The sequence below is a fragment of the Argiope bruennichi genome, chromosome 9 (assembly GCF_947563725.1).
Source record: "Argiope bruennichi chromosome 9, qqArgBrue1.1, whole genome shotgun sequence".
In the NCBI taxonomy this organism is placed as follows: domain Eukaryota; kingdom Metazoa; phylum Arthropoda; class Arachnida; order Araneae; family Araneidae; genus Argiope; species Argiope bruennichi.
In genome coordinates, this window is record NC_079159.1 from 104166546 (window position 1) to 104187517 (window position 20972).

General features: G+C 25.3%; 1 protein-coding gene across 1 annotated transcript; it reads right to left on the bottom strand.

Annotated features, from left to right (window-relative positions):
- Positions 1-512: 512 nt before the first annotated feature.
- LOC129985305 (G patch domain-containing protein 1-like) lies at positions 513-20972 on the bottom strand. The gene is made up of 17 exons (XM_056095286.1): positions 20814-20972; positions 19257-19385; positions 19080-19168; positions 18056-18210; positions 16033-16165; positions 12490-12696; positions 12067-12187; positions 11126-11365; positions 10862-11008; positions 9560-9741; positions 7551-7675; positions 6234-6382; positions 5969-6033; positions 4719-5148; positions 3583-3671; positions 2257-2354; positions 513-640 (listed from the first exon to the last, which is right to left on the bottom strand). Exons 1-17 carry the CDS (start codon positions 20872-20874, stop codon positions 610-612), a joined length of 2451 nt encoding a protein of 816 aa, XP_055951261.1. The 5' UTR covers positions 20875-20972; the 3' UTR covers positions 513-609.

Consider the following 20972-nt stretch of genomic DNA (forward strand, 5'->3'; position numbering starts at 1 on the left):
ATAATAATAAGCAAGTTTTGAGTGTACTTCTCAGAAATTTTTGATAAGCACTCCTTATGTTAAACAGTGTATATTAAGCAATTCTCACCAAACTTTGTGCAGCATGCCTGTATGCAATTTTTCCCTGCAGGGCTTCTTTAAAGATTGTGTTCATGTTCCCCCAACTCCAAAGAGCATGACTAATTTGAAAGTCTATATTGCAGTTGCATCAACAACATCGATACAGACATGCTGCATCGATGGCAAGAAAGGTTGTTACAGACAATGGCAAGAATTACATTTCAAGTTTGATATATGCCATATAACAAAAGGAGTACATATCAAACATTTGTGAGGAGTACATTCAAAACCTGCTTATACTATCTATACATGTATGTACAATTTCACATTAATACATTTATTACATTTTGCATAATGCATCTATGAAATTGTGGCATCCAGTTTGACTTACTCTGTATTTTAGTACCTAATAAAATGGAAGAATTGATTAAAAAGATAACACAACACATCAATAAAAATACATCTCGTGATTTATTTATATACAATAGGTATTTGTAAATCTGAACACATGAAAACTGTACAGTTGTGAACAAACAATTCTGCTGTAATTTACTTCAAAACCTTTTGTAGTTTTTTAAACCTGTAAAGAAAGAAAATGAATGGAGATATAAAAAATACATCTGGCAGCAAAATTATATGGAGATGTTAAGCATTTGTAATTTGCTATATACTAAAGTGTATATTTTTGTTATATACTATAGTCTCTTTCTAAGACTAACAAATTTTCAAGTTACAATATTACTTATGAATAAAAACAAAACCAGAAAACAAACAAAAACACAATTAAAATTTGAACTACACTGCTAAAAAAGAGAGAAAATGGTCCTTCCAACTTTTTCTCCAATAAAGGTATTATCCTGATATTCACTCCCACATTAAATTGCAGGCTCAGGCAGGGCCGTGAAAGCCATGAGTGCTCATATTTTTATTTTCAAAGTCCTGCAAACGAAAATTTACATGCTTCATAAAGAAAATGATACTTGTGTGTTTATTTGCATGCCTTTTGGTGAACAATAGCTGTGAATTAATCCATTAATGTGTGATGTTTGTCAATTAACTGTTGAATGCGGTTGACATATCAGTACCAAAGGACTGAACAGGTATTTAGGAAGGTTTTTTTTTTTTTCTTTTTCCCCCAGATCGATTGAAACAAAAATTAAAATTGTAATTGTAGTTAAAAAATCACAAAGAAAATTTTATTTATTACAGTTATTGTATTCTTGAGTTATTGCAATACATGATTGTGAAAATACCAACATATAGACGGTTAACCCTTCAATCGATTTGGTTCGAAATTTGAAAAGAATCCTGATTTTAGATGATTAAACTGTGAACCAAATTTCATTTATCTAAGTTCTTGTGTTTCTGAATTATTTTGTTTACATGTATTTAGAAGTGCAGATGCAGTTTGGTTCAAAATCAGATAGAGATCTACACTTTAAATACTAAATCTAAGTACCAAAAAAAAGTTCAAATAATTGAAAGTCTATAAAATATAATTTAATATCAACAAGTATTTAGAAGATAAAATAATAAGGGAATTAAAATTATTGTATTAGTATTTGCATATGCAATAAATATTGAATAAACTGTTAACTAAAATAACTATCTCTTGTTAAGAAAATACTGTCATCATGGCCTTTGATTTGTCTTTTTAATATCTAATGCTTCTCTACAATACCCAATAGTAGGATTCTCTCTGAAAACATTCTTGTGAGAACTGCTTTTATCAATTGTATTCTCTGGTAACCTTAGCTTTGTCCAGAAATCTTTTATCTAAAGATTTCTGGACAAAGCTAAGGTTCAATAGCTGAGTTGACAAAAGTTATTGATAAATTCGTGTGTATAATCCTTTATTTAATTAGAAATAAGCTTTATTTCCAATTAGATAATTTTTTAAGTTTGAAAAAGTGAAAAAACATGAATCAATTTTCCAGTTTTTTAGAATTAAAACCTGCGATTTAAATAAAAGTTGTTACATTTTTTTAATGCTCATTTGGAAATATTAATGGTAATTATTACTTTGCAAGAGGTGGAGACAAAAATTTTCCTAAGTGATTAGAAAGGTGAAGAAAGTCAGTCTACAAACTAATTTTTGAATGTTAAATTACAATAATAAATTGCAAAATGAAACCTCAAAACAAATACTGAATTATGCAAGACATAACATTAAATTAGAGTAAAAAAATAATTTACTTTTCAAGAATAACAGCGGGAGGTATATCTTCGTCTGAATCAAATGAAGAATCCTCAGAACTTTTATATGAACTATGTTTCTTCTTTTTCTTTTTATTCTGAAATTTTTTTAAATAAATTAATTTGAAAGAATCACTATTATTTATATATATATATATATATATATTCAAAAAAATATATATTTATCATCAACTAATGTGGATAAAGAAACAATTGTAATTATCAGGAAAAAAAGCTATTATCACAAGATATTTTAGGATATCTTAATGATACTGCTTGATATTCTGAATACTGCCAATATCATGAAGATACCGTGACACTGTTGCTGGGCATTTTGGGCTAATAGAGAAAATAATAATATCTTTTTTTAATAAACACTTAATTATTTTACTTTGCTAATTTCTTACGTACACAACAAGACAACAGCATTTAAAATTGCAATAGAATTACAAAATACATTTAAAAAACAAAATATAACAATTTATGTTAAATATTTTTAAACATATAGCTATTCAGTTTTACAAAACAAATAGTTGCCTTTGGGGATCAGCTCATTTGCCAGATTAATAGTCTCCAAAAAAAATTTTTTTAATTAAATATTTTATGTAGCTTGGTCTTAATGGCTTCTTAAACAACATATTTTTAAGCTTCCAATTTTGATAGATATATCATTCATGCTATTTTAGAAGTTTTACACCATTCTGCTCCTTTTACAGTGTATTTTCCCTATTTTCTATCAGCTATTCTAAAATTTGTTAAAAAAAATGTATAAATCTTATCTTTTACAATGTAACCTAATTTATAATCTATAACAAGATAAAATTTAGCATTTTTTTTTTCATATTAATAAGATTTTCAATATAAAAATTAAATCTTTTAGGGATTTTAACCAAAATTAACTAAAAATATAACTTGCTTTCTTGAAATCTACTTTGACAACAATAATTATATTAAGGTGATTTGTAATAATGACTTTTGTCAATAACTTTGATGTTCTTCCCATATTCTTATTCTTTTATATTATAATTCATGATACGTTTAATATTCGTTCAGAATTTTTACAATTCTTGTTAGAAAACATAATTAAAATATTTTTTAAACAATTGATTAAATACAGAACAAAAATTTATAGAACAAAATAATACCAAATACACTGGTACTATTAAAAACATTTTTGAAAGTTATTGTGTGTAAACGCATAAACAAAGAAATAAATACACACACATGTTTATTGCAAGTAGCGATAAAGATATGATTTAATAAACAGGTAATTATAAAACATGTAGCTTAAAAATATAAATTGGTATTATAAATAAAAAAAATTACTTTGTGTTTATGGTGTTTATGTTTGTGCTTCACTTTATGTTTAGCTTTTTTTCTTGATTCAAATTTTGGTGGAGTTGAATAAGATGATTCTGAAAGAAACAAAAATATTATGAAAAATGGAAAAAGAATACTAATATTCTACAGACAAACATTTGATTCATATAGTTTAAAGTATGTTTAATTCTGAAAATTTATATAAAAGTGAAAAATTTATTAAAAAAGATTGCAAAAAATCTCAATGTTCCAAATTTTTCAGATTTTCAAATTTAATTCAATAAAATTCTTTTTTTATACTACTTTTGATTAATAGATTTAAAAAAACATTTTTTTTTCAAGTTGGCTGAATTAAAACTTATTCAGCCAACCTTTTCAAAAAAGGTCCAGAATAAGATGACACACATGGATTTGAATAGCCAAGAAGCTAAAAAAATTAAAGTAGTTAACCAAAGAAAATTTACAGCTCTAGAAGTCAAGTCAGTCAAGATTTGAAATTTTAAAAAATGTTAAATTAAATATTTAAAAATCAATTTCTTGAGAAATGATAAACAAATACTAACAAAATTACAAGCATTTCTAATTGGACAAACATTTTACATACATACTTATAGAAAATATACTACAAAAGAAAAAAAAAAATTAAGAAAATTTGAATCCAACAGAAGGATAATGTTTTAGCCTTGCTTCAACAATTTTGCTTTTAAAATTTCCTCTCAATTGTACAACAAAAATAAAATGCACACACAAAAATGTATTTAATATCTTAGCAATGCTATGAGTATAAATCAAATAACTAAAAAAAAGAAAAGTATTGTAAAATGTACTTGAAAATATTTTTTAACTTTTATTAATTTTTTTTACAAACTAGAATTATTTATTAGAAATTTTTTTACAAAAATAAAAGTATAATTGAAAAGCTGAATTCTTTAAATTTTAAAGTGACGGGAAAATAGTTTTTGGATAATATTGTGCTCTAAAGTTATTGTAAAAAAATATATATATTAGTTCCAGATCCAATTGTCTGCCCTGATAATTGTTTTTTTGAATAATTTTTTCACCATGCACATTGCATGATCCAAATTACAAATGGTATTCAAACCTATAAACGATATTCTGATAAAAATTGATAAAATACATACCACTGTAATTAGGAGGTAATTCAGGTCCATACAAGTCATTTGATAAGCTAGAATTTTCAACAGCAACATGTGCCTCATTAGTTACTCCATTCTCATTTGCTTTTGAAGTCTCCATAATATCACACTTAGTCTCACTACTTTTTGTTTGCTCTGTCTTCAATTTAGGAGTTTTTTTATTTAACGCATCCAAATCTAAATTGGCAAAAACGCCAAATCCTACTTTTTCATTTTTGGATGTTTTATTATTTGAAACAATTGCTTCTGATGTAGAAATAGAAGAAGATTTTTCTTCTTCGATAATCTCAATCTCAGTAGGAACTTTAGGATTTTCTGTTTCTGCTGAAGGAGTATCTTCCTCTTCAGAAGAGGAATTTTCAAATATATCTTTGAAGAAGTCAATGGGAGGTCTTCCACTTTCAGATGATTGATCCTGATTAAAATAACAGAATAAAAACAACAGATAAAGTAATAATTTTTATTAAAAAATCATCATTCAAATCAAATAAAAATAAATAATTTATAAAAATGTTTATTTCTATTATTATTATTATTTATAAGATTTACACATGATAATATCAGAGGGAGGAGCAGAATTTTCAACCTCTTTCATTTATCTTGCTGCATTTAAGCATTGAACTTATTACACATATATTTAATCAAACATATATTACAAACCTCTTTAAAAAATAAACTTATTTACAAGAAATATTATGGAACAGAAAATTTTAATCACACAGAAAAAACATGTAGTATAAGAAAATTATAGCATATACTAATTTATGATATAAAGTTTTTTCATTTGCATTTAATTGAAATTTACTAGTATTAATACTTGCAATACAAAGAACAAAAATATTGATTGAAAGAAAAGAAAATTAAAAGAATGTTACATATTATTAAAGCACAAGAAGAAACAAATTTTTTTAACAGTGTCAACTTTTCATATTAATATTAAACTTAGACAAAAAATATTATTCATATTATTATAAATATTATTTCATATTAATATGTAATATTTTCTTCCTAAACAGTTTGTTTCTCTAAATAGATATAAAAGTATTAATTAATAACCAAATATGCATGCATATTTCTAAAATAATACATTCACAAGTTTAAATTATACAAAACAAATAGTCAATAGATGAAAGGTTTTTGGATGTAATTTTATCAATGAGTAAAAAATCATCACAATATGAATAATATTTTTAATTACTGAATAAAGAAAAAAAAAACTTAAAACATTTACTAACTTGGATATTTTCATTTTTATTGGCTGAGACAGACAAGTTCTTTTCTGGAACTTTATCAGCAAATTCTATAAAAATTACAATGCACATATGAGCATTATTCAAAAAAAAAAAAAAAAAAAGAAATCAATAATTATCAAAAAATTGCAAAGAGCTCATTAAACAATACCATATATCTAAATATCTTTGAAAGAAAGTTATTATAAAAATAATAATATTCTGATTACAATAAAAAATGACAAAAAAGAAAGAAATTTAACAAACATACTCTCATTATGAAGAGGGAATGATTTTTCCACAACTTCAGTTTTAGAAGGAGAATTACATGGTTGAGAAGTTTTCTCCATTTCCTCGTTATCAAAAGATATGTGATCAAACAAAGACTTTGATTTTTGGGAACCTGAGACTTCAGAAGAACTGCAAAAATGTATCCCAGTTTTAAAAAAACCATAAATAAAATAATATATAATTAGTACAGATAAATTTCTAAGAAGAAAATTCAAATTATAGAATAAAAGATATAACAAAACAGCAGCACAAGAAGAGATTATATACAAAAGCAAAATTTTTAAATATAATGGCACAATTTTAATATAATATCAGATGCAAATAATTTTCTTTTTGTATATTTTTCATACATTCTAAGTTGAGCTTGTGTGTGTATGTTTAATCATTAAAGAGTGAAATCTTTCATTTCAGAAAATAATATATGAAGTCAGTAGTGGTTTATGAATAGAGCATAGAGTCCCTAGGCCCCAATATCAGACAACACAACAAAGACAAAATATAAGCATTTACTCCACCTTTTAAAATCAAATATGGTGAAAGATTGTATCTAACAAAAGAAAAAGCCCCTCTAGATAGCATTTATTTCATATTAGCCACTGGTGATCAATAGGAAAAATAAGATGAGACAATATTAAATACTGATGGCAATTATCGATTCTATGCCATTGGAAGCCAGTTAAATTAGCCATAGAAGCCATACATTACAGTCATATTCTATGATTTTTAATACAATTTAATAGAATAACTACATAGCATTAAAACATGAAATAACAACATAGTTTCTTCCATTAAACTTATTGTTACATAATTACATTTATTGTATTAAAATATATGATATTTAAATTATTATTTTACATTGAACAATGAATTCTTTACATGATTTGAACAAAAAAGACAAAGATTTTGAATCTTTACTAAAGATGATGTGAAAGAGAATCATTTGATAACCAGGGAAAAGTATCATTATTTTATTTTATAGACTACTACAAGTTAATTTATAAAATAATTAATTGATGGGCATAATCAATTTTCAATTATTATACATTTAACTGACTTTACCTATTAATTCATGAAGCAACTAGATATTTTATAAAACCAACAAATTATAGCTTTTAAGAGGGAAAAAAAATGCTCCCAAAAATAAGTTTTCAATATTTATATTTCATAAAAATTTTAAAAGATAGTATAACAACACATTTAGTTTCAACAACAAAATACAGAAATAATTTTCATTAATTATAAAAAAATAACTTAATTAATAATTTTTCTGATAAAATTCATCAAATATAACTCTTACTTTGGATAAGGATTAGGAACATTAAATCGCTTGCATAACAAAGAAGCAGGATGCCATTCAGAGGTTTTGCGATTAAACATTCCAATAAGTTTTCTTTTCTCTTCAGCCTTCTTTGTACTTTCATGCTAAAGAAACAAAAATAAATATAATATTATTTAATTAAGGGGTTGGTGGTGATGTAATTACACAAACAAATAACTTATAATGTTGTTCCATGAAATCCTATCATAAAGATGTTAAGAATAATATTTCTTTTTTATGTTTATGTTCTTCGGGCACAATTTTAGTGATTTTAATGTTTTCAACGAATTTGCATCATTCTGGCTGCATTTTGGGATTGATTATGAGTTGTAGCTGCAGATTTAAAAAAAAATACAGAAAGAGGTACATTGCACATTCTGGTGAACCATCTGTTCGCCAAAGGTGGTTAGTATATAATAATTTCAAATTAGCTACTAATAATAATTTTTTATTTGTTTATAAATATTACAATTCTTTAATTTATTATTTTCATGATGAAGAACATTAGCATAGCAACAAGAAATAAAAGCAAATAGTAATTTCATAATTCAAGACTGTAGAAGAAATATCTCCGATTAGGGATAAAAAATAATCATGCAATGATATATTTAGTTAATAAGTATGCAAAAGCTGTACATCAATGAAATGAACAAATAAAAAAAACCTTTTTAATTTCAATATAATAAAACTTCAATTTATGAAAATAATTCAGACTGATAATGCTCTATATAAACATGTAAACTGCATATATGGTATTACAGTTAATCACATAATTGCCTAAGTATAAAATATTTTGATTTAATAGCTTCACAGTCAGAAAAATTTAATGTGAAAAATAGAATTTTTTGGTATTTAGTGAAATCTAAAGACTATTTTTATCTATGGAATATATAACCACAAATTATGTGCATTTGAGCTGAAACATGAAAAATGGAAAAAGTTGCTTTAACTACTTTGATATAAAAAGAAAACACCATGTTTGAATAATAACTCATTCTATATCCCTATAAGCATCCAGGCAATCAGAATACTTATACGGACTCTCCTAGGCCAAATTTAATAAAAAAGGGAAGATTTAAAAAATTTATAAATGAAGCAACAATTATTTTCTTTATTTTATTTACAATGCTTAGTTAAAATAAAAAGACAATCTTATAATGAAATATTTTAAGTTTAGGATATTTGAAACTGCTTATTATTTCTTTTGAAAAACTAAATTCCCTGATATCATTCAAAACAGAAGGTAACATTTTAAGTTGTGCATATTAAGAATAAATAAAGTTGATGCATTTCTCAAAAATAAGGGTGTGGGGTATCATTATTTTTATAATACTTCAACTCTTTTTTCCATTTTTGTTTGAGTTTGAATGATTGCTCTATATAACTTAACTATGTGGAACTTAGAATTCTGATAAATAAATAAATTAATTTTATTTTAATCAATTTTTTTAATATAAGATTTATATTGTCTTCCATATTTTATGAAATTGCTTATTAGATGCTTTTTTCATTTCTTCACAATTTTTACTAAATAATGAAGAATTTTCTCTCTCTCTCTCTCTCACACACACACACACACAAGAAAATCTTTCTGGATCACATTTATCTATCTATATTATAAAATGGATTTTTCATATGTGAATTCAGTAAAACTTGTAGCTTTCCCTCAAATTTTAGAATTTTAAAAATTGCATCAGATTTAAAAATATAGAAAAATTCCAATGATATAAATATATAAAAATCATGCACAAGTCAAATGTAACAGAAAATTAACAAAGCATAATTTATTAAAAATATGCAGTGTAATACATAATAAAGTATCTATCTTAGCAACATGAATTGTTCTGAAGTTTGGAAGAAGAGAACAGCATTCAGAAATTAGATGTGAAGTCATGTAACTCAACATATTAGATTAATTAACATTTAAAGAAAGAAAGTAAAAAATAATAAAGCTTCATGGAGACAAAATATATATATATATATCATACTCTGGCTTTAGCTAATGCATCCATGACTTCATGTTCAACATCCAAATGAGATCGAGATTCAAACTTGGCACTTAAAGCAGAAGACAAAGGTTTAAAAAGCATTGCTGCTCTAGCAAATTCTTCAAGTTCTTGCTGCTTTTCCCATTCAGTCATAGATGATGGTTGAATCAACTTGTATAATTCTAATGGAATAATAATAACAATTCATCTATTCTATCTAAAACAATAGTTATATCTTAATTTAATTACACTTGGTTAATGAAGTATTTTTTAAAATATTGATTAATTAAAAAAAACTGAACCAAGGAAAATACTAAACAATTAAAAACATTTAACTAAATTAAGCAATATATTGCTTTATTTAGAAAAATTGTATAATAAATTTGTTTCGATCTTTAAGGTTTCTCTATCATTCTTTTTTAAGAAGAGAAAAAAATTGTGAGTGCATACACATACATGTGACTTACAAAATTATGTGAGTTATCAATCAATGCTTAAATGCCTTCCCTGTTTTTTCACTCATTTTTACAACTCAAATTATGCATGTTTATTCCCTCTACTTAAATTCTCTTTCAATCTTTTCCACTGGATATTAAAAAAATTTAAAAGAAAACTTTCCATTTCTCAACACAAAAATGTACAATTTATTGCTGATGTTACTTTAAATTTTACATCATTCCAGTCTGCATAAATTTAAGCAGCCTAATATCTGGAAAAACTAACTACGTTATTGCTTCTCTCTAGTTGAAGAAGAACATTACACAGTGCAATTTTATATTAACAAGGCTTTCCGATCCTTCCTATAACCATTTTAATACTTCACTTATGTGTTACTGTGAAGTACTTTAATACTTCACAGTAACATTCAGTATACATACATGAAAAAAATGCTATTCTTTCTCATGCAACTTAAGAATTAATATTTTATAATTATGCTCAGTAAGTTGGTTTCTGTAATATTTATAGGTAAAAAAAATATATTTGGTTAAAATTCTCAGGCTTATCCAAATAGTAAAAGAGAGAAAAAAATTTATAAATGAATGACCTTTAATTACTAGCTCATTATTCTTTCCTTCATATTATTTTGACTTTGCTACAAGAGAAAATTTAATTTTACATGCTTTATTATCATAAAAAAATCAATACTTTAAAATAAAAAATGAATTTAATATTCTATGATTTTATTATTCTTTTTAAAATATTATTCCACAATTAAATAAATCAAATTGAAACACGTATTCTGAATTTGAAATTGTAAAATACAGAACCATTTTTGCACAAAATAACAAGAATATTATTTACCTCCCAAATTTTTCAAAATCAAATATTCTTCATATCTTTTTTGCTTTTCTTCATCATTTGGGAATGGCCGAAATGAATGTGTGCTCTTTCCTAAGCTTCTAGTTATATTTTCTGTGATTGGTTTTGTATCAAGATTTTTCTTTTCAACTATAAAAGTAAAAAAAGACAAAAATTTTATTAATGATATGAAATAAAAATCATATTTACAAAAAAAAAATTGACAAAGATTGATATAAAAAATTTTTTTAAACAAATATTTCTTACATGTTAACTGAAATTTCTTTTCTCCAAGTAAAACTGATCGTTCATCTGCAGATAGATTATGTCGAGGTTTAAACCGTGTTTCTGGATGTAATGGAATTTTAGTTACTACCAATGTGCAAACAGGTCCATAGTTAGGAGGTAACTGAGGAGGAGGATAATACTTTTTGACAGCAGGTGGTTGAGAAGCCAGACGAAACCCTTCTATTATATTATGAGCTATGCTAAGATGTTGTTTATTTCCTGTGAAAACATTAACGAAAACCAGAAAATTAGATTAAATATTTGTCACATAAACATTAAAAATACAGCATCATATTTTATTTCCTAGAACAAAATACAGAAAATTGAATAATGTATTTTAATAAAAATTTTTTACAATTAATAGATTCAGCCTAAAATTTGTACATCTATAAATATAGTGTAGAACTATCTGCACAATATTTTATCCATTACTTATTGAATTTTTGAGTTACTATACTTCCACGTACCTTTAAATGAATTTTGTTTAAAACTATCTAACAGAAAAAATATCTAAAACATAAAAATGTTGAATGTTAAAAATATACATAGATATTTTATCTGTGAATATTTCCTATATCAGAAAAAAAATAATAATAAAAAGGTTACAAACATAATAGAGCAATTCAGTTTATAGCAACTGTCATAAAAGTTAATGTTAAACCTTTTAATGAAGTTAATTAGCTGTTAAACTATCAAGATATGGACTTTAAAAAGGATATAAAAATTACTTTGAGCATTCCAACTTTTGTATAAGTAAATCTTTAAAATGCAATGGCTTACAATTAAATATAATTTTAAAAATTACTGAAAATGTACACATTTTATAAATATAACCAAGTACCTTCCAAAATTAGAAAAAATAAAGTCTACATTAAGACTATCATAAGATAGTAGTAATTTGAATTTAAACTTTAACTTACCAAATTCATTTGTTCTTTGAGAAGTTCCTTTAAGTTCAAGATCAGAAAAATCATACTGGGACATATCATCTTTGCTGTAAATATCTTCATCATCATCTTCAAAAGCACCAACTCCAAAAGCCTAGGCAAATGAGGGGTAAAGGAGACAAACATTTATATAATGTATGATAACTTTTACTATTTTATACATTGATATTTTATATTCAGTCACAATAAAATATTTTTTCCATCTATAAACACTGAATGTTTCAAATTGCAGATGAATATTTATAATAAATGACGAAAAGAATTAATGTTAACATTTACATTAAAAGTGTAAATAAATCAATATATATTTCACAGATCTAAATTTGATAAATAATAATACAATTTATCAGACAATATCAGAAATAAATTAATTGTAAAATGATATAAATTACTCACCTGTCCAGAGATGGCAAGTTTTTTCTTATCCTTTTTTAGCCATGACTTTGTTGTTGTTGGGGTAAATGTATCAATGCGAGCATTGAGAACAGATTCTCTTGATAACCCACTGTATCCTAAACCAAATACATTATCTTTTGGTTGATACATTTCAGCCTCAGTATCACTGGGAGCAAAAGTATATGACTGAGCATAGGGATCATCCTCCTGAAATATAATTTCCAATACTTAAATTAGAAAATAGGAGTTTTGCTATAAAATGAATTTTTGAAGATAACTAAGCCTTGAAGAGACTGAATAGGATAGTCTTATAAAGTATTCATTTTATAGAAAGAGAAATGAAATAACATATAAAGGTTTGATTTTAAACTGTCTGATAATAATCGGATTGTCTAAGCATATGTGATCATAGTATGTCCAAATAACATACCAAGATGAATAAATTTTGTCTTGACAGACAAAAAAAAATCTCAGGTTTAATCAAGTGAAGGGGGAAAAGTCCAAAATGCACACTCAATTCTCTTCACTATATTATAAAGTCAAATGCAAAATGATTCCTATTGTGTAAGTATTAAAAAAATTACTCATGGATTTACACACAGATTATTTTAGCGCATGAGAAATATCTTTTATAGCAATACTGGATTTTGAGTTGACAAGGTATTACTGAAAACAGATATATAGTTTACATGCTATGAAAATTCAAACTTTAGAATAAAATTTCTTCAAATTTTGTTCACAAATAAGAATAAGGAAGGTTTATATTAAACATTTTGTGATAATTAGATAGTTAATTTTTTTTACTTATTGTAAATCATATTAATGAGTAGTTCAGATAGTGCTATCATCGGCAGTCAAACAATAGATGCTGCTCTATATATAGAATGAATAGTCATAATTGCAATGATGTTTTGTGAGCAATAAAATTTGTGAAGTGTTTATTCCAAAAGTTATCACTAAATCTGCACATTTTTTTGAAAGTTTTTATCTTAATTTTATCCTTATATATTTAATTAAATTTCTCAAAAGATTGAAATTGTTTTCTTATTTTCAATCTGGTATATTCTTATTTCACACATCTGTAATGAAAAATTTATCTCAGCTTAAAAATTGTCATTCATATTTAATCAAGCATTATAACTATTTTAAATCATTATATTTTCTTTTATATTAAATTTTGAACAACTCCTTGAGGCTTATCAATATCTTATGAAAAAAATTTTAATTTTTAGCAGATTTTAAAGAATATTTGGAAGAAGTCTTATTCATTGAAAAGCAGAGAAATTTAAAAAAAAATGTTTATCTAACTGCCCTTTAAATTTTAATTAAAAATAAAATTTCAATAAAAAGTAGACTCTAATTATTAACTGGCATTGTTTGAAATAAAAATATTTTAAAGGCTAAATATTTTAATGTCAAATCATCTTCTTATTTGCAACTGTTAAAAAAATTAAAATGGGATTGATTATCGGCTGAGCCAAATAATCCTTAAAAGCTATTGAAAAATAATTTTTTCAAGAAGACATTAGTAATTCTTAAACAAAAATATAAGACTCAAAATAAACTTGAGAATGGAATTTCAACAGTGTAAATAGTTTAAAACATTGGTGCTATTTTATTCAACAAGAATAGAATATTTAAGATAAAATATAATGTTGACATAATTTTCAAGTAACAAAGAAATTAATATTTAAATGCCAGATTCAAAACCTTCACAAAAATATCATGCTTCATGGAGTTACTATGTAAAATTTGATGATAAACTATTTTCTAAATACTATACAAATTATTTAGGAAAAATTCTACAGAATAATTTGACTTTTTTCTGTAATGTTACAAACTAATAATGAATGTTCATACTTAATCATACAAATTATTATGTTATGATTAATAATCATACAAATTATTAATCATTACAAATTAAGTGATTTTTTTTTGTACTAGAAATGTTATGTGTGTGTGTAATGGTATTTCTTAATTTAATTTATTTTATTAAGTTTATTTTCAAATTTTTATCTTAAATCGGCCTATATTACTTCATTCTAAAAAGTGTTCTTATTTCCTGATCCCATTTCTGCATTTTTTTAAAAAAATATTTCTAACAAATGCTCTAGAAAAGTTGCTGAGTTGGAAAATCTATGCACCAAGTGAAGGGATAAAAATCTCTAATGCCTACAGCATTCTAAATACCTAATATTCCCTTTGCTAAGTCAATACATGTCAAAGAAATCCCTTTCAGTAAAATCACTAAAGGGTAAAATTTCTATCACTTTTGGTCTTGTCTCCTGGTAAGAAGGAACATATTCTAACTCTGTCCAAATATACAAATTATGTCTCCTGTGGTAAAATAAAGCAAAGTTAAAATGCCAAAAGTATCATCTTCTCAACCACATAGCTATCAAAATTATGTTACATATATGCATTATTTATTTGTACAAACTGTATTTTCTCTAGTGCAAGTATTGAATAATTTTTACTTTTTCAAATATGATATTTATATCACGAAACTTTCAACAGTTGTTTAGGTAACTGTAATCTCTGACAAATATATTAACAATATTTCAAATATTCCAAATTTTGTTTACAAATACTGAAGCACAAGAAAAATTTTGTGCTAATTGATTGTGAACTTGGCAAAAAGCATATGCACACACAATGATATCTCTACATCTAAATTAATTTCCTAATTTTTATTTTAATTTAACACATATTAACTTAATTCTAAAATATTCCCTTATTTCCTGATCTAATTCTACCTTTTTTATTTAATTAAAGCTACACTATAAAACTGTGCTGCTGTGTGTGTAAACTATAATGCTATAAAACTGCTTTAATCAGCACTTTCACACACTCCAAGTGAAGGGATAAAAATCTGTCATCCTAGGAACATTCTTTTAAAGAATACTTATATTTTCGTTTCCTAAGTTTATTGTGTCAAAGAATCCCTATCAGAATCCCATAGTATAAAATCGCTGAGGAAAAATATTTTGGTTTCTGATCGTTTTTTTTTTTTTTTTTTTCTTCTTCTAGTATTGTGGACTGATGTATCTCATTGCTTACATAATTTATTGCTTGTACATAAATTATGCCACCTGGGAATGGAATAAAGCAAAGTTTTAAAATTTTAAAAGTATCTTCACTCTTATTGACCACGAAACTGCTTAAAAATATGTGTTTACATTAAATATATCCTGAACAATGCCAAGTTATCAGCAAGTTTCAATAAAAATACTCATATGAGAAAATTAAAATTTAGAATATAAGCATTGCAGATGGTCCAGTGCAGGGCTCTTACATTTTATGCATTTATAAATAAAAAAATTTAATAACTAATATAAAAATTAAGCATTAATTAATGACAAATACAAAAAAAATCATTTTAAAACAATTATTTAGCGAGCTTTAGAAAAACATCTAAATTAAGTTATTTGTATAAGTATTTTGATTGCTTGAGCATTAATTTTGATTAATTCATATGAAGAGGCCTTTAGAAATAAAATTTAATTAAGACAAAAAAATTCTTTAATATTTTGCAAAACATACCTCAAGTTCAGCAGTCTCTGGAAATGGAGAACATCCATAAATTTTCATATTATTTGTCTTTTTTACTCTAGGTCCAATTCCTTGTCCAGGTTTCCATCCAAGTTTTCTCAGAATTTTTATTCCTATAGATTCCCTAAGTGTATTAACAAATAAAATAAAAATCTAGAATCTCTACATTTTAAGCATATTCAAAAATTGAAAATAATAAAGGTGACAGCCATAAGTGAAAAGATATTTAAATTGTAAAAGTAAGAAGGCAAAACTGTATTTGAATGTAAACTGTACTTGAAAGTAAACTTAACTTTATTTCTTATACCTAAGGTTTTTATATATAATAAAAAAGATCATCACAGATTTCTATGACTATGAGCAAAAGTAAGATTTCTTTATGGAGCCACCACTGCATTACAGCTATCTGTCTTCATGTTTATTTTATCTGACATATAATTTTTTAGATTAACCCTTGAAATGGTCATTCAGATCTCTGTGACTGGCCAAGATGGTTGCTTAATCAACTCTGTTAAAATACATTTCTTTCACTTCCCTAACTGTGGGCCTTTTATTAAAAGAAAGAGAAACAAAAAGTCTCACATGACTCTAGAAATCAAATCACAATATATCACTGCTTTTCTAATATAGATATAAACAATAGCTTCACTCCCTCTTGCAGTGAGAGATTCAGGCAATCAGCCATGATTTTCTGTGATTAGAAGCAAGGAACCATTTTTGCCATAAACATAGCCATTTGATCATTGAACAATATCCAAATAATTTTTCTGAATCAATGGCAGTGCACAGAAATATTAAATCAGTATGATAACATAAAATCTGCAAGAAAGGTGAAGGAATGCAAATGAGCAAAATTATTAAATCATCAAATCAAATAACTTTGGGGAAAAATTAATGATATATTTATCCATTCTTATACAACTTCTGGCAAATTAATTAGGAATTCACATTTCAAATTTAAATAAAAGAATAACAACAACAACAAAAACTCTGAAAAATTCAAGCAAATACACATTTTATAAATATTTTCCCCAAAATTCAAAATTCTTTGAATAAAGCAAAGTTTTCCATTTAAATCTTAAAATTTACAGTGCCAGAAATAATGAATAAATGATTATTTCGCCTTCCAAAATAAGTATTCATCTGAGTAGCAGATTTTATTTGCAAGGTAGCTTCTGTAGAGACTTTAAAGAGAATATAACTGAAATTCCGATGAGTGGATTTTCTAAAACAGTTTATAACAAAGTAAAAAGTCTTTCACAATTTAATCATTTAATAATCTTTTTCAAAAATTCAGAATCCTGCATTCATTTTGATAAAATTGCTGCTGTTACATATGTATATTTATGTTTTTCTCTAAAATGATCATGACTAAACTAGTACAATTTAAAATAACCAATACTGAATTCAGTACAATATTATCAGTACAATTTTAACACATCAAAAATATAAATCTTTCCAATTGAAAAAGTTACAGAACAGAAATCAAGATAATTAGCAATTTTAGACTCTTTCTTAGAAATCCCCAATATAAGTTGATTTCTCTAACACTTTTAGATATAAATAATATTAGTTACACATCAGAATATAATTTATTGCTTTGATTATATATACACCTTATAAAAATTTACTTAATACTATAAGTTGAAACAGTAACAATAACTGACAATGACAATCAATATATTATGGCTAAAATAATTCAATAAAAACAAATATTTAAACTGAAAATTTTGTCATTCTTAGTAAATGGTTTAATTAAAAAAAAAATATTTGCATTTATATTCACACTAACACTTTATTCCTGGAATCTGCTGGTATCATTGTATTTTATTTGATGGTAAAGAATAACTATAAAGGTAAAATGATATGCAATTTTAAAATCCAATTCTATAACAAAAAGCATTAGATATTTAAAACAAACATACAAACAGTAATAGCTATTTTTCAAGCAACTGAAAAACTTTTGTTGGCAGAGTACAATCATTTGAAACAAAACACAAAAGTTAATACTAACTGAACTGGTTTCACAATATCTTTTAATGGTGCTTCTCCTGGAATAACACTATCTATGTCTGCAAATTTTCTTTTGAGTGCTCTTGCATCAGATGGATCTTGAAAATTAGATGTAGTATGTATTCTTCTAGTAGCAATACCAAATGTTCCAAAATCCTAATAAGTTAAAATAATATTTAATGATACATTTCAAAATGATAAAATTTTAAATATTTTTTCTGTATATTAAAAATACAATAACTTTCTTTGAAACCAAAAATAAGAGATATCAAATTTGAATTTATACATTTCTTTAAAAGGAGATATTTAAAACAAATTAAAGAAAAAAAATTGAAAAAATTGAAATAATAAAGAAATTCTTTTCATAAACTTAAATTAAACTATTGCCTTTTTAAAAATTTATTTAAAAAAATAAATTAAGAAATGTTTTAAAACAAAAATCAATATCTTAAGTTAATACTTAGAAAATCACAGCTATTGATACATAATATTATTCATCTAGAAATTATTAACAGTGCAATTAACATTAAAAATTCCTTCATAAAGAAAGTTGCATACAACTTTTAAAATATTTACACAGTCTCTTCAAGTCTTATACAATGCTAATTAACATTTGTTATTTATTGCATAACACAGTAAAGCAATAAACAAAATATTTATCAATAAACTGATTAGTAATAAAAATATTTAAAAAATAATATACAGTGAGTTTATTGTTATGAAAAATGCATGTGAAATACAAATTTTAGTAAACAACTAATTTCAGAAATTAAGTAATAACTAGCAATCAAAATTCAATAAATTAGGCCTTTTTTTTTTTTTCTTTACAAAAGTAAAGCATTTCATAATAAGAGAGTAGGCATTAACAAACATACTACATAGTTTCTGGAAGATTATTCTGTAATATTTTGGATATTATAGATAATTATTTTAAATCCAGAATATATTAATTAATCAAGAATATTAACATTCTGTACCTATGCAAAAATGGAAACACTATATGGAAATGATTTTATACAATTTACCTCTTCATCCATAAAATCTTCAGGATTTTGTTGCTTAAGATCTGTGGATTTTTTGTCACGAGATGAAACAAATGCTGATGGAACCCATCCTGTTACAAAAATTTAAAACAAAAAGTTAACTGATATAAAATGAAATTAAATGCTATCAATTCACTGTATGAGAATAAAATAAATTGCCTTCTTTGGTTCCGACTGTATTAAAATAACCAGCTGAGAAGCCACCAGTAAAAGCTCCATGAAATCGCTGTCGACCTTTTTCATCTCTCACTTCCAATTCTCTTGCAGCCTTTTTACGAAGGACACTTTCTGTTAGAAGAGAAAATATTTTTCAGAATCATTTTAACTATGCATTACAAAATTTTTTTATTAATTTATATTTTATTAGTCATGATGATGATGTCGTGTCCATATTACCAAGGAAAGGGGGTGAGTGGTTTCTGAGGGTAAAGACCCTTAAGAACCCGAGGGCAGAAGTCTGACTTCTAGCTCATATATGAAGATGACATTCACACACTCACTTGCACAACCTCTTTTTTACAGGGGGCACATTCACACACCTCACAAATAGAAAACTGAATGAAGAACAACCATGCATGAACCAGGACTCAAACCCGGAATGCCCAGATCACGGGGAAGACGCGCTACCCCTATGCAAGGATGCTGGCATATTTTATTAGAAGCATATCCATATATAAAATAAATTTGTAAAGCATTTTTAAATGAATGGTTATGAGTTAATAGAATAAAATAAAAAATAAATGGAATGGAACTTAAATAGTAATATTTCTCTATTCACAAGGTCCTAACAGCTATCAGGCCTGAATTTTAGCCCTAATCCATTGAAACCAGCATTTAACATTAACATCTGGCAAGTTTGTACTAAGAATTGGCATATAATAATTATAAACAATACATTTAGAATTAATAAGATAATAGAAAAAAGTAAATTTATTTCATTCAGGTTTCTAAAGACTATACCATTATTTATATCGCATGATAAAGGATTATGCTTTCGTTTAAGCTAATTTGTTTACTAGAAACCACAGATGAAATTTCTCATCTTCAATGAAATGCCAGCAGTTGATGGATCTGATTTCATGAATTAAAAAGGCACAATTTAGCATAGTTAAAAGCCAATATTCTCAAATGGTAGCTTCAAACACATACAATGTAGGTACATGATTAGGAAATCATTTATATAAACTTTCAAAAGAGAATCAATAATAACATTCAAAAGAATGCAAATATAAAAGGCCTAAAATATATTAAATAGTTGCAAATGGAAATTGCAAAATAAATTTTTTCAAAACATGTTTTATTCCTTTACAGTTATAAGCTACAACAATCTACATATCTAAAAACTCAAAACATGTATTAAAAAATGGAACATGCATTATTAAATACTTTTTAATAAAATAATTAAATGAATATTAAAAATAAAGGAATTGCATAGATTTCACCATAAAAATTTCCACTCATTACTTCCTGAAAAAATTCAAAAATTGAAGCAATTAATACTATTATATGAATTGTACCGATCAAAGATAATTCCGCAATTACGAAAAATAAATTAAAAATTCACCATAACAACCATTTTGTAACTAAAACTCAAATATTTTCAACAGTAATTTAGTACAAATCTCCATTTTCATTGGTAAGATTTTGATTTCATATAAAAAAAAAATTATACTCATCGAATGAATAGAAATGAAACAAAATTAAATTTTTCTTCACCTTCTTCTATTTCTGGTAATGGTGTTCCGTATGAGATATAATCGTCTTCATCCTCCTCCATAGTGTTAGTAAAATTAAAAAATTTAAATCTTTTCTCAAGCAAAACGAAACAGCATTCAAATCTGTTTGTTTACAAACATTACGATAGTGTAAGTGTTC